This window comes from Artemia sp. Qi Xiang Cuo, chromosome 5 (assembly GCF_049724085.1).
Source record: "Artemia sp. Qi Xiang Cuo chromosome 5, ASM4972408v1, whole genome shotgun sequence".
In the NCBI taxonomy this organism is placed as follows: Eukaryota; Metazoa; Arthropoda; class Branchiopoda; order Anostraca; family Artemiidae; genus Artemia; species Artemia sp. Qi Xiang Cuo.
This window is the reverse complement of record NC_142798.1, coordinates 72,991,371-73,007,499: the sequence shown is the minus strand read 5'-3', so window position 1 is coordinate 73,007,499 and position 16,129 is coordinate 72,991,371. Positions and strand designations below refer to the sequence as shown.

Here is a 16,129-nt window from a genome sequence, read left to right as displayed (position 1 = left end):
TTTTTTTTTCGGGGGGTGTTTTACACAAGGATTTTTCTCGGGATGGAGGGTGGGGTTACACAAACAACTAAAAAAACACATAAAAAACGTGTTTATATCCATTTTTGCAACGTTTTTACAAGTCAGACAAACATTTTGGAAGGGGGTTCAAGCCCCCTACCCCCCCCCCCCCCGCTGGATAAGGCATTGTCTTTCAGCTATTTTGGCACGAAAATCATGGCACTTTGTGTCGCAATTTCAATAAATAGGATTTTTCTTCACCAGCTGGTGGAACGTGACGGAAATGGATAAGTCCCATTCCCTTTGTGCAAGTAACATCTTTGGTCATTATTGTGATAAAAATAATGCTAAAGTTATTCAATTTTTGATAAGCAGATAAATTCATCTTCAGCGCATGAATTTGAGCGGGGTCCTTGAGCTTTTGTGACATAATGAGAATGATTATGTTGGTGGAAAAAGACCCCTGGGGGGGGGGGAGGATTCATCCACAAAGTATTGTTAAGATCTCATTGTAGAGGAAGCTAGATAATTTTAAAAGGAATGGAATATTTTACACTTGAACGAAATGTTGGATTTATTTTAAACAATCTCCTAAAATATCGGTGGCAAAAACAAAACTCATATTAAAATATTTATATTAATAAAATCGAGAATAAAATATCCGACGAAATGAATAAATAAAGAAATGGTTTTATAAGCCAGTGACGTCAATCAAGGTGAGCCAAAACATGTACTATTGCTAAAAACTGCCCAACTTCATTTAAAATATTCATCGCGTCCCTGCTTTTCATCGAAAGTCATTGGGAGGCTATACCACCACTGCCTTCCTAAGTGGCGTTCATACTTTATACAATCAACACACTTTTTGTCACAAGGGCTTTTGCTGCAGGCCAATCAGCTGATTCTTTGTCACCACCGTATTCTTTGAGCAAATCGGATGATTCAATACATTCTTGCAATGTTTTCAAAGAGTAATGTAGTTTCACCTGTAAATAAACAAAACAAATGCGGCATATATTTGTGTAAGTAACTCTAAATCGTCTTCATTACTGTTGCGATGTTGCACTGTTCAGATGTTAATAGATTCCTGTGATCAAAAAGTATTATTTAAAACGTAGCAGTCCCCAAGGATATATTGCCAGCTTATGGCAAATTTCACCCTTAATCAAATAAACAGTCCGCACAAAATTCACCATTTTTGAAAAAAAGATCACTTATTATTCATACCAGTGGGAATGCTCTACGTATTTTAGAATTTCGAAGGATATTTTGGGGGAAGGGTGTCTGAAGCTCCAGCAGGTATATTTTTGGCTCCAAGTTTTCATGTTTTATGGGATGTCGCTTAGAGCTGCATTGGAAAATGGATTCCCTCCTAACCTCCCATTACATACAGAAATGGTGGAGAGTGTCTGCCAATTTTTTCCTTATTTGACTAAAGGTCCCTAATTATTTTCATCGCTGTTGCCTTTAGTGGTCGATGCTTAGGTCTTACTCACATTTTTTTGGTTTCATGTTGCGGTTGGGGTAGGCTGTTTGACGAAATTGTTATTGCATTTATGTTGGCACGGGAGGTGATATGAAAGTGGTTCACTGCCCTTCCCATCAACATTTTTAAAGGGAAAAATGAACACACTGCTAATACCACAACATAAATAACACACTGTTGAACCCAAAGCAAGGAAAAACTAAAAAAAAACATTAGTAGAGCCTAAGAACATAGGCGTGCCTGAGGCAAATTGAAGTTGTCCGATCTCTAAGTAACCTACTTGAAATATCTACGCGAAATAAATAAATCACAAACACTGACTATGCGTCTGAAACGAACACAAGATATATCTCAGGTCACAGGTGCTTTACCTAGACTTTTATACTTCATGAAATTAGAATGATCCGGGAATTGGAAATTTGCCACAGCTTTTTCTTTTAGCCCTTTTTTCTTCAGATTACGTTAAATTTCAATAGATCTAATTTAAAAAATTTCAATTTAATGAAAAAACTAAAATAAAATAATAATTTAATAAAGTCAAATCTAAATAAGAAGGTTAAATGTTCTGTAAATAGTTTAGCAATTATTTTATCTGTAGATAAAGAATGATTAAAAGCATGTTGACATACTTGTATATGCTTATTGGATTAAATTGGTGTTGTTTAAATTTTGGAAAGATTTTCAGTTTATCAAACATTACACGCAATAAAACTTAAATAAAATAAAAAACTTACTCGTTCTTTCATCTTTGCTGTAAGCAAAGGCCAGACTAGCGACATAAGAAGCGAAAAAACATAAGGCATGTTTATGATATGTATTCCACGGAATCGCATCGGAAAGTTGTCCTGAAAGAAAATCAAATACTTTTATCGAAACCGAAACACCAGAACATAAATCCAGAACACGTGACTGCGATGCGTGGTAGCAGCGATAGCTGCTATCAAACAGCTCATGGTTAGGAATTGTAAATAAGGAGCGACGTGGCTCAATAGTAACCGAAACTCTAAAAAACGCGTTTTGATAATTCTAAGCACATCAAAAGAATAGTTTCGTTTTTAAACCACAGAATTTTGGTTACAATAGATGCATCAAAAGAATCGGCTTTCCATGGTGATTCAAAATATATGAAGTTCATTAACTTTAATCTTACCCATAAATGTTATTAGCCTGAGAAATTATACCCAGTATTTCAAAAAGAAGGAAACACCCTCAAGCGTCAAGCACTATTAATGAAAATCACATCGTCATATTTAGCATATCAGAGAACCGTACTGTTGAGGTTTCAAGTTCCTATATACAAAACGTGGAATTTTGCGCGTTTCTGTGTTTTTTTTTTTTTTTTTTTTTTTTTTTCCAGGACTGATCATGTCGAACCAGTGATCCTAGAAGATCTGGACAGGGCTGATTTGGTCAGAAATCTCGGATTACTACAATTTTTAATAAATCGTTAACAGATGAAAACCTCTTTTCAGTAACAAAAAACGTCATGCCACAGCAAATTGACGTTTTCTGCAAGATTGTGCCACGAAACATCCATTACTATCCACAGAGGGTCAAATTGCCAGAAAATGCGAATTCTAAGATAACCAGTACATTTTTAATATTCTAAAACCTTGGATTGCAGGTTTTCACCCCCCCCCCCTCCTTATCTTGAAAATGACACTATGTTGTGCGGATTAAACCTTACAGTAGGCTAGGACGCGAATGTCAAACTCAAAGTGAGTTCTGTCTTTATTTATGGATCGCCATCTGATGATGACATGAGTGCTGCAGTGACTACTTAGGGTGTTGATCAGTGCCACGATATAACTGAAAAAAGATCATGCCACAACAAAGTGGTGTTTTTTACCATATTGTGCCACAGACCATAAGCTTTACCCCAAAGAGGGTTAACATTCTGGAGAACGCAAATTCGAGTAGACCCAAACAGTCTATTCAAACAGGAGGTTTGGAGCTCAAACAGGCTAAAACTTCAAACAGGAGGCTAAAACCTCAGACAGGAGGCTAAAACCTCAAACAGTAGGTTAAGACCTCAAACAGGAGGCTAAAATCTCGAACAGGAGGTTTGGAACCCCCATTTTGAAAACTATAGTAGTTTGAAAGCTACTACTACTTATAGATTCGTTTTCATAACTCTTTTATAAAGTTTCATACGATTATATAGTAATTTTTTGGTGCCATTTGACAGAGAAAAATTATCATTAGCAAATTTAGAGATGGAAATAAGGTAAAAGAAAGAGATAAAAAAAGAGGTAAAAGAAAAAAAAGGCAGAATAGAGGTTTGAAAAGGGTTCAGATTCAGGAAGGGCTTATTAGATTAAAATTTTTTAGATATTGTGCCCTTTTTAAAAAACAATAGTAATTTACAGGGGATATGACATCCCTTCAACACTCATTGTGTCCTGAGGGCTGACATTTCAATCAGAATGGTCTAAAAGTCAAAGAAGTCAAAGTTAAAAAAATAAATTTCTCATTAGTACACCATGACCAAATTATGCAAATCAAACAGTTTGTGGTAACGAACTGTAAGCAAGGAGTGACTCGACCCATTAGTAACCAAAACTCTAAACAACGGAATTTTGATAATAATATATACATCAAAAGGATAGGCTTTTATGCTGATTTTAAATATATAAAATTTATTAGGTTTAATGTTATCTGTCGTAAGAGCCAAAGAACAATTACCTGATTTTCGAAAAAGGGGAAGATACATCCCCAAAAAGTCAAGAAATGGTAATGAGAATTGCACCATCGGATTCAGCGTATCAGAGCACTCTTAGAGGTCTTCTGTAGAGGTTTCAAGCTCCCATATCCAAAAATCCGAAATTTTGCAATTTTTGCCAGAAATAAGATCAGAAATGCGTGTTTATTTGTTTTTTTTTTTGTAATTTTGGTTTGTTTGTTTGATCTATGTTTTCCCCAGGAATGGTCGTATCGAACAAATAGTCCTAGAAGTCATTCAAACGGGAATTAAAGGTTCTAGCGCCTTTATCAGGTGACCAAAAAGATTGGAAGGTAACTAGCCCCTCCCACGCCACTTTTTACCCAAAATCATCTGATCTAAATTTCAAGGTAGCCGTCTTGTTCAACATAGTTGAAAGGTCCAATAACTATGTCTCAGGTGATAAAATGAACCCACACAGCCCCAGGGGAAAGGGCTGTAAGCTCAGAATTTCACCCGATACCTACATATAGTATCTGCTATTGGAAAGTATAAGGATCTTAATGGGGGGGGCAGGGGGTTTCTGCGGGGGAGAAATTTTTGTGGGCCAGCTTTCCAGGGAAATATTTACAAGGGAGAATTTGTAAGAATACCTATACGAAATTCTTCTTATTTATCTTAATTTCTCTTTGGCGACTCAATTTGACATGTGGAGATGTTCCGGGGGATTTGCCCGGGCTGGGAATTGTTGGGAGTAATTTCCACAGGAGAAACTTTCCATTGGGGGGGGGGGATTTCACCGAGAGGAGATTTCCGTTAAAAACGCTCAGAAATTTAATAAAAATGGTCTTTCTCAAATGAAACTAGGCTAAGGAGAATTTTCCAGGCCCAATTGTTCGCAGAAAATTTTTCGTGGGGAATTTTCAGCGAGGATGGAATTGTCTTTGGAATTTTTTCCGGAAGGATGGATTTTACTCAGGAGGAACTTTCCCTAGGGGAGTTTTGCGCGAGGGTACTTTCCATGGAGAGGGAGACAGATATCTCGGCATTATTTGAAAAATGGTCAGAAATTAAATAAAAAACAAGTTTTTTCCACTGAAAGAAAGGAGCAACATTAAAACTGAAAACACAACAGAAATTATTCCGTATATGATGGGGCTACTTCTTCCTCAAAACCTCACTCTTTACGCTAAAGTTTGACTTTTCCCCCAATTCTTTAAGAACAACTTCTGAAACACAAGAGCTGTCTAATTAAAATAATAAGATTTTTTAAGTACTAAAAAAACTGACTAAAAAGTACAAATAGACAGATTTCCCTTTATATGTGCGTTCACCGATGTTATGCAGGATACTAATCTATCTATTAGTACTAAAAAGAATTAATAGATAGATTTTTACTTTATATCTGTGTTCGCCAAGGTTATGTACGATATCGATAACAGTTTGTGCTAACACCAGAAAGGAAGACATAAATATTAATTCGCAGGGGGGAAGGAGGGGTGTTTTGGAAAATTTGGTCCCTGTCAGATCGTAACGTAAACAACCTAAATATATTGCTTCCTTAGATAAAACAAAAATGCCAAAACGACTAGTATGCCTCTGTGTTAGGGGTAAGATAAAAATAAAATTCTGTCTTAGGGGTAACTAGATATGAGATAAAAATAATAAAATGTAGGAGTTATGTGATGCCGCGTGGCGCCCACTAACACCTCTGGGAGAAAATAGACATTAATTCGTACACACACTCTTAAAAATGCCGTAGAGGCGCCCTGGGAAATGCCGTATAGGTACTCTTGGTAAGGCTTTGGTGTATGCGATGTGCTAGAGGTAAGTCACCATAGGGTAATGTATCAGGAAGTATTGGGCCTTATACTACTCACGTCTAAGGAGGAGCCAAACACTCCTCCTTAGAGACTCCTCTCATTCCTCCTGACCTATGGAATACCCAAAACAGATGCACCCAGAGACTCCTTCGAACCAATAACTCAGTGGAGGGCTGGTACTCTCGGACGCAAGGTTCCAACTTCCAATAGCTGCCTCCACTAAAGCTTCCAGACATTTTTGGAAATCCCAAACTTGGGTGCATATGTGACAATCATAATAAAAATGTATTATAGTAATAAATTATCAAATAGAACGCATCAACTTCCGAGGGATATCATTTCAATAAAATAAAACTCATTATTAAATAAGATAATAATATTCAAAGATTGTTTTTGGCCACCTTCCTTGTCAGTAGTCAACAAGCAAAATGTGGCGCAAGGTCTCTTTAATAGCACGAAATAGCAGCTCCACTGAAAATATTAAACCAGGCGCGTTTTTTGTTCTAAAGTGAAAAATACTTCAGAACTAAATCAAACAGTTTGTGGTAACGAAATGTGAGTCGAGCGACTCGGTCCAATAGTAACTGAAACTCTAAAAAAAAGAGTTCTTGCTGATTCCAAATATATAAAATTCTTTAAGTTTAATGTTGCTCATCAATACCTACGGACCTGAGAAAATTTGCCCGGTTTTCCAAAAGTTAGGAAACACCCCCCCCCCCCAAAAAAAGTCAAATGATCTTAACGAAATCACACCATCTGATTCAGCATATCAGAGAACCCAACAATAGAGGTTTCAAGCTCCTGTTTACAACAATGTTGAATTTTGCATTTTTGACAGAAGAAAGATCATGGATGCGTGTTTATTTATTTTTAAATTTGTGTTTTTTCCAGAGGTTTTCGTATCATAACATTGACCCTAGAACATTTGGAGAGAGCTCAATCGAACTGAAGTAGAGTTCTAGTGCCATTTTTGAGTGACCAAAACGATTGGAGGGCAACCAGCCTCCTTCCCACGCCATTTTTTTCCCAAAGACATCCAATCAAAAATTTTGAGATAGGCAGTTGCTTCAGCATAGTTGGAAAGTCCAATAACTATGCCTCTGGGAATTACATGACACCCCAAAGCCTCTAGGGAAAAGGCTGTAAGTTACACAATTTGTCAGTTGTTCACATGTAATATTTGTTATTGGGAAATGTAAGGATATTTTTTTTTTGGGGGGGGGGGAATTTCTGCTGTAGAATTTTTTAAGGTGAAGAAATTTAACAGGTAGAATTTTCCACGGAAGGGGAGGCGGATTTCCAGCATGATTTGAAAAACTATCACAATTTAATAAAAGGAAACAAGTTTTTTCAACTGAAAGTAAGGAGCAACATTAAAGCTTAAAACAAAAAGAAATTATTATGTATATCAGGGGGACTGCCCTCTCCTCTATCCCTTGCACTTTACTCTAAAGTTTGACTTTTTCCTAGTTTTCAAGAAGACTACAGGTATTGAATTAGAACAAGAGGCTTTTTTTAAAGCACTAAAAACACTAAAAGCACTAAAAAAGGTAGAATGCCTGAAATTGTACATTTTAATGGCCAAATTCTCTAAGCCTCATTGAGCCTTCCTATAAATATAGAACGAGTTTTGGGAAATTGTTGTCTAATCCCTACTAATTCAAAGCTTTTCTAAAATTATGTAGTTTCTTATGATAATAAATTTCAATGTATAACTCTAAACTTATTAACGTTTCATATTTGATATCAGCATAAGTGCTTTTTAAAGCACTTAAAAACTTTAACCTAACGATCATTTAAACTAATGCAGAAAATTTTGTTTCGTATAAATAAGATTTTGCAAACGGCATCAACACTTTTTCAGCTTTATTTGACAAAACATCATATTCACTCTTAATATCTAGCCAAAACTGAATTAGCGATAAATTTTGAAAATTTTATTTTAAAGTTTAATCATAAGCTAATTCAATCAAATTTTCTTTCTCATTACTTGTTAATTCAAATTCTTCATTTTTTTCGTCGATAAAAGGATTCTGTATTCACGCATATTCTGTAAAATGGAGATCATCAAAATGATTCGAGAAATGAATTAACAAAGCATCCAAGTCTTCAACACATGAAATTTTATTTGCTTTTATGTTATCTTCGGTGCACAAATTTAAAAGTGGAAACATGTCAAACTTATTTTTTCCCATATTTGCCCTGCATAGCTTCATTTTCTCATGGACGCTTTCAAATTATCTTTTTGAATCGAAATATTCATATATCTTCATATATCTGTTATTGGTCGCATGTTGTTGAGAGTCTTTTTTCTTTCATATATTTTAGTCTTGCTGAGGACGGCCCTTGGACATAGGGCCGAAATATTCATTCAAATTATCTCCACTGTCTTGCAAAAATATTTCCCTATTGTTCTTCGTACTTTTGTTGTTTGTTATGGAAAGGCAGTGTGGTCTATATCTTCTAAATCACCTTGGCACACGATACAAACATTCTTCACAATAGTACCAAAGGGAGGTGTAAGTAGTACAAAAGGGAGGTGTAAGTTTGAGTTCATGTATCTTTTAAATCACTTTGGCACAAAATACAAGCATTCTTCACAATAGTACCAAAGGGAGGTGCAAGTAGTACAAAAGGGAGGTGTAAGTTTGAGTTCATGTATCTTCTAAGTCACCTTGGCACACGATACAAACATTCTTCACAATAGTACAAAAGGGAGGTTTAAGTAGTACAAAAGGGAGGTGTAAGTTTGAGTTCATGTATCTTCTAAATCACCTTGGCACACGATACAACCATTCTTCACAATAGTACAAAAGGGAGGTGTAAGTAGTACAAAAGGGAGGTGTAAGTTTGAGTTCATGTATCTTGTAAATCACTTTGGCACAAGATACAAGCATTCTTCACAATAGCACCAAAGGGAGGTGTAAGTAGTACAAAAGGGAGGTGTAAGTTTGAGTTCATGTATCTTCTAAATCACTTTGGCACACGATACAAGCATTCTTCACAATAGTACAAAAGGGAGGTGTAAGTAGTACAAAAGGGAGGTGTAAGTTTGAGTTCATGTATCTTGTAAATCACTTTGGCACAAGATACAAGCATTCTTCACAATAGAACCAAAGGGAGGTGTAAGTAGTACAAAAGGGAGGTGTAAGTTTGAGTTCATGTATCTTCTAAATCACTTTGGCACAAGATACAAGCATTCTTCACAATATTAGTACAAAAGGGAGTTGTAAGTAGTACAAAAGGGAGGTGTAAGTTTGAGTTCATGTATCTTGTAAATCACTTTGGCACAAGATACAAGCATTCTTCACAATAGTACAAAAGGGAGGTGGAAGTAGCTTCCATATCGTCACACAGCTTTGTAAGTAATTTTTGTAAATAAATCACACAGCTTTGTAAATAATGGACTGTTTTTTTATGTAGTTTGTAGCTTTTGTTACTTTTGCAAAAATTCAAGTTCCTCACGCATTTTTTTTTACGCGAGAGCTGCTCTGTGGAGCATGCAGTGTGTATAGAGAACATCGGGTGTTTTCCTTTTAATTAGTGCATAGTTAAAGTTTCATTTTAATTAGTGCACCTACATACCCCTCACCATGCCCTGAAAGTTTCAACCTAATGCTCCAGACCACTCTTGACATACTACTGATACGGCCTTTTGACAGCCTGCATATGCATATGCACAACGTGTTTATGCACAAAGCATATACACAGAGTGTTTCAATTCAATTCAACATACCCCTTAACGTTTCTGAAAATTTTCTCCCTAATAACCTTAGCCTTAGTAGTAGTAGTCGAAGAAGTAGCAGCAGTAGTATGCAGATAGTGCCTTATGGTTGATTAAACATCTCACTCTACGTGCACTGAAAGTTTCAACTCAATTCTCTAAGGTTTTCTGAGATATAGCTTTTACGCCCTTTTAATAACCTCCATCCACATAACGTGTTTTAATCACGTTCACTATCCTCTGAGAGTTTCATCATAATACGCTTAACTTCAGAAGTACTAGTAGTGGTTATCGTCGTTGTAGTAGCAGTAGTATAGAAAGTTAGCGGTCGTGATTTAACAGAATTACAAGTCAAAAAAATAGTTGCAGTCTAAAGGAAAGCCTCCAAAAATTTGTTGCTTTTCTTCCCTTTAAAATTCTCAAAGGGAGTGTAAAGCTAATTCTCGGTAGACCATAAATCACCCCTAGTTGGCTGGCAGTTCGCCCACTATTTCAAGGGAAAACCCGTGCCCCTAGTCATTTTTGGCATCAACTGGTACATCCGCAATTTTTAAATGCAGAAAAACTAATCGTCAAATATTTAGACCCACCCTGCTTAATCTAGCCGTTCCTTAAAGCTCTTTATGTCCATTCATTAATTGTTAGGCCTATATGTCTCTAGATGCTTTCACATTAAATAAAGCTGTTGACTTTGACCTTCCATTAAGTATTAGGTCATTGGCCGTTCCTTAACTTATGAAGCGATGTTGCAACCATCCATACAATCAATATTTAACTAATTGCTAAGACTGGTAGAATTTCGTAAAATAATAGACGGCATGGTTAAGGAAAGAAAAAGAAACAAGATTAAAATTCAAACTTGAGTAAAGTAGCGATATAGCAGTATCGAATATAAATTTCGAATCAAGCTTAAAATCTAACAAACGGTTTATTTCTTAAACTTTTAATCAATGCCACGAACGCTCAGTGAAAAAGGTTCTTTTAATCTAGCTTATACGGTTAGCAAATGTGCTAGTGTTATTTTTTAAGGAGGTAGAAAGATGTCCTAATCCCAACCCCCTTACCAAATCTCAGAATCTACATACGGGCAAAACTTTTTCAAGATAAAAAATATTGATATTTCCATTAGTTAAAAAAACTCTCTCAAAATTACTTTCAGGCTTTCTAAAAGGTAGTATAAAAATCCACCTTGTTTGTGAGATTAATTAAAAAAAACTTTTGCCACAAAATAGGTTTTTCAAAGAAATGTAAAGAACTCCATTAGACAAAAAATAAGCAAAAATAAAATCAAATAATCAACCAAGCGTGAAACTACCACAAATCAGCATCGATAAATAAATGAAACCCAAAACGAACAGAAATTATAATAAATAACCGAGTCAAACTCAAAACGAGCTGAAATTAACATGAGTTGGGCTCAAAACCCCTATTCCTTCCCAAGGCCAGAACATAATTTGCACTTTAATGAAAAAAATATAAATGTTTTTACTTTTATAACTTTAATAAATCAAATAATATTAACATTTTGATTACTAAATATCAGTATATGTATATTAAACTGACAATGCAAATTCATTTGTATTTTTTTCAGTAAAGTGCAAATTTATGTTCTGGCCTTGGATAGGCATAGGGGTTTTGTGCCCAACTTGTCTTAATTTCTGCTCATTTTGAGTTTGACTCAGTTATTTATTGTAATTTCTATTCGTTTTGGGTTTCATTTATTTATCGATGCTGATTTGTGGTAGTTTCACGCTTGGTAGATTATTTGATTTTATTTTTGCTCTTTTTTTGATTATTTTTTTTAATTAATTTCTCTTCGTTTTATATTGACATTGTCTTTTCTTAAAAAATTTTTTTAATTAATTTCTGTTCGTTTTATATTGACATAGTCTTTTCAGAGAAAAAGAAAATAATACTTTAAATCTTTTCGTTTTTTTAAGAATCTATAGTTTGGCCTGCTATTTGTATGCTGGAGAAAAATTTTCAGCAAATTTTAACAACATACACCCTCTTAAAAATCTGGACACAAATAGTAGTGTTTATTTCAGTTTCATACCTCCTCTAGTTGACCTGAAATCGAAAACTTGATATCATTCGCAAGAAAATATGTTTACTTTCTTTGATAGCTTGGATACACTTACGCTATTTTGATTTGGTTCAATTTTAAGAGCAGAAGCAGCCCCGAAAGTTTGAACATAATACCCTTAGTCGTTCTTGCGATACTGCTGAGATGCCTTATTGGGAATTAGCATTAACACAGGGCATTTTGATTTAATCTTATGGCAACATTTTGTTTTTAAACATGAAGTCAAATGGGAGGATGGACGTGGGAGGGGGATTAGTTTCCCTCCAATCACTTTCAACTATTAAAAAGGGCATCAGCCCTTTCTATTTTCAATCGAATGAGCCCTTTTCGAAGTTCCTATGACAAATCCTTCGATACAAAGTGCCCTGGTCTAAACAACAACAACAACAACAAAATAATACATTATACCCACATCTTTACTATAAAAATGTCAAGCCTTCCAATCACTTTCGACTATTAAAAAGGGCACTAGGCCTTTCAATTTCCAATAGCATGAGACCTTTTTGAGTTTCTACGACAGCACTTCCTATAAACACCTTATATGCCCAAAGGGCATAAATTACAACCCTTACCCTATTGGCTGTGAGGGTGGTTGTCAAGACCTAATTTCAAGAACTTTCAACAACGTTAAACAAAATGGCTATCTCAAAATTTTGATTGGATGTGTCTGGGAAAATGGTGGACGTAAGAGGGGCGTTAGTCTTTCTCTAATCACTTTCATCTATTAAAAAAGGCACTAGCCCTTTCAATTTCCAATCAAATTAGCCCTTTTGAAGTTTCTACAACAACGCTTTCAATAAAAACCTTATATGCTCCCCGGGGATAACTTACAACCCTCACCCTGAGGGCTGGGGGGGGGGGTTGTCATCCTCAAATATCTAACTTCCAGAACTTTCTGCAACGGTAAACAAAATGACTATCTGAAAATCTTGATTGGATGTGTTTGGGGGAATGGTGGGCGTGAGAGGGGGGTTAGTTACCCTCCAATCACTTTCAACTATTAAAACGGGCACTAGCCCTCTCAATTTCCAATTGAATGCGTCCCTTTTGAAGTTTTTGCGGCAACTCTATCATTAAAAACCTTATATGCCCCCAGGGCATAACTTACAACCTTTGCCCTGGGGACTCTGGGGGGTTTGTCATCCTTAAATATATAATTTCCAGAACTTTCAACTACGTTGAACAAAATGGCTATTTCTAAACTTTGATTGAATGTGTTTGGGGAAATGGTGGGCGTGAGAAGGGGGTTAATTACTCTCCGCTCAGTTTCGACTATTAAAAAGTGCAATTTCAATTTCCAATCAAATGAGCCACTTTTAAAATTTCTACAACAACTTTCTATATAAAACTTATATGCCCCCAGGTCATAACTTACAACCCTTGCACTGAGGGCTCTGAGGAGGCTATCATCCTAAAAGACCTAATTTCCAGAACTTTCGACTACGTTTAACAAAATGGATATCTCAAAATTTTGATTGGATGTGTTTGGGGTAATGGTGGCCACGAGCGGGGGGGGGGTAGTTGCCCTTCAATCACTTTCGACTATTAAAAGGGTACTATCCCTTTCAATTTTCAATTGAATGAACCCTTTTTGATGTGTTTTACAACATCGCTTTCTATAAAAACCTTACATGCTCCCAGGGCATAATTTACAACCCTTGCCCTGAGGGTTGTTGGGGGGATGGGTTATCATCCTTAAAGACCTAATTTCCAAAACTTCCAACTACGTTGAATAAAATAGCTATCTAAAAATTTTGATTGGATGTGTTTGGGGAAAAGGTGGGCGTGAGAGGGGGGTTCGTTGCCCTCAAATGACTTTCGACTATTGAAGAGGGCACTAGCCTTTTGAATTTCCAATTGAATGGGCCCTTTTTCAAGTTTCTACGACAAAGATTTCAATAAAAACCTTATGTGCCCCCAGAGCGTAACTTATAACCCTTGCCCTGATGACTGTGGGGGGAGTGTCCTGCTCAAAGGTATAATTTCCTGAACTTTAAGCTGCACGGAACAAGATGGCTATCTCAAAATTTTGATTGGATATGTTTGAGGAAATGGTGGGTGTGGAAGGGGTGTTAGTTGCCTTCCAATCACTTTCGACAATTAAAAAGGGCACTAGCCATTTCAATTTCCAATCGAATGAGCCCTTTTTGAAGTTTCTACGAAGACACGTTCTATAAAAACCTTATATACCCCCAGGACATAACTTACAACCCTTGCCCTGAAAGCTGGTGGGGAGTGTCCTCCTCAAAAATATAATTTCTATCTAGAAATCCACAACCCTGAACAAAATGCATATCTAAAAAATTTGATTGGATGCGTTTGGGGAAAAGGTGGGCGAGAGAGGGGGCTAGTTGCCATCAAATCCCTTTCGACTATTCAAAAGGGCACTAGGCCTTTGAATTTCCAATCGAGTGAGCCCCTTTTCAAGTTTCTACGACAAATATTTCAATAAAAACTTATATGCCCTCAGGGCATAACTTATAACCCTTGCCCTGAAGACTGTGGGGGGGAGTGTCCTGCTCAAAGGCATAATTTCGTGAAATTTAACTGCATGGAACAGAATGGCTATCTCAAAATTTTGATTGGATACGTTTGCGGAAATGATGGGCGTAGAAGGGGTGTCAGTTGCCTTCCAATTACTTTCGACTATTAAAAGGGCACTAGCCATTTCAATTTCTAATCGAATGAGGCCTTTTTGAAGTTTCTACGACAACGCAATCTATAAAAACTTTATATGCCCCCAGGCCATAACTTACAAGCCTTGTCCTGAGGGCTGTGAGGGGGTGGTCATCCTCAAAGACCTAATTTACAGAACTTAAAACTCCTTTGAATAAAATGACTATTTCAAAATTTGTACTGGATGTCATAGGGGAAAAGGTGGTCGTGAGAGGGGGGTTAGTTACCCTTTAATCAATTTGACTATTAAATAAGGCACTATCCCTTTCAACTTGCAGTCGAATGAGCCGTTTTTGAAGTTTCTATGACAACAACTAAAAAACATTATATGCCCCCAGGGCATAACTTGCCCTGAAGGCTGTGGGGGAGTGTCCTCTGCAAAAAAATAATTGCTATCGGGACCTCAACTACACTAAACAAAATGGATATCTCAAAATTTTGATTGGATGTGTTTGGGGGAATGATGGGTGTGTGGGGGGGGGGTAGATGCCCTCCAATCACTTTTGACTATTAAAAAGGGCACTAGCCCTTTGAATTTCCAATCGAATGATCCTTTTTTTAAGTTTCTGCGACAACGCCTTCAATAAAAACCTTATATGCCTCCAGGGCATAACTTACAACCCTTGCCATGAAGGGTGTGGGGGAGTGTCCTCTTCAAGAACATAATTTCTATCTGGAAATCAACTACGCTGAACAAAATGGCTATCTCAAAATTTTGATTGGACGTGTTTCAAGAAATGGTGGGCGTGGAAGGGGTGTTAGTTGCATTCCAATCACTTTCGACTGTTAAAAAAGGCACAAGCCACCCCAATTTTCAATTGAATGAGCCCTTTTCAAAGTTTCTACGATAACTTCTTCCATACGAAGTGCCCTGCTCTAAAGAAAAAAAAATAATAATACATCGTGCCAACATCGTTCTTACATTCCCTCAGGGAATAACTTAAAACCCTCGCCCTGAAGGTTGTGGGGGAGTGTACTCCTCAAAAACCTATTTTTTAGCCGGAAATCACCTACCTTGAACAAAGTGGTATTCTCAAAATTTTGATGGGATGCGTGTGGGAGACTGATGGGCGTGGGGGGGGCTAATTACCTTCCATTCACTTTCGACTATTAAAAAGGGCACTAGTCATTTGGATTTCAAATCGAATGATCCCTTTTTGAAGTTTCTATGACAATGCCTTCTATAGAAACCTTATATGTCCCCGGGGCATAACTTAAAACCCTTGCCCCGAGGGTTTTGGGGAAGTGTCCTCCTCAAAAACATATTTTCTTTCTGGAAATCAACTACGCCGAACAAAATGGCTATCTCAAAATTTTCATTGGACACGTTTGGGGTAATGATGGGCGTGGGGGAGGGGGGGCTAGTTGCCCACCTATCACTTTTGACTATTAAAAAGAGCACTAGCCTTTGGAATTTCCAATCGAATGAGCCTGTTTTGAAGTTTCTACAGCAACACCTTCTATGAAAACCTTATATGCCCCCAAGGCATAACTTAAAACCCTTGCCCCGAGGGTTTTGGGGGAGTCTCCTCCTCAAAAATATATTTTCCATCTGGAAATCAACTATGCTGAACAAAATGGCTATCTCAAAACTTTGATTTGATGTGTTTGGGGGAGTGATGGGCGTGGGGGGGGGGCTAGTTGCCCTCCAATCGCTTTTGACAATTAAAAA

At 36.8% G+C, this 16,129-nt stretch overlaps 1 protein-coding gene across 2 annotated transcripts in view; it reads right to left on the bottom strand.

The window, feature by feature from the left end:
- Positions 1–618: 618 nt before the first annotated feature.
- LOC148952492 (alpha-tocopherol transfer protein-like) overlaps positions 619–16,129 on the bottom strand; it is a 115,255-nt gene continuing 99,744 nt past the window's right edge. For both annotated transcript variants that reach the window (XM_089089922.1, XM_089089921.1), the window contains exons 6-7: positions 2,221–2,331; positions 619–986 (exon numbers count right to left, since the gene is read on the bottom strand). In XM_089089922.1, coding sequence (XP_088946048.1) covers positions 846–986; positions 2,221–2,331 — 252 coding nt within the window. In that variant the 3' untranslated portion in view covers positions 619–845. The remainder of the gene's footprint in view (positions 987–2,220; positions 2,332–16,129) is intronic.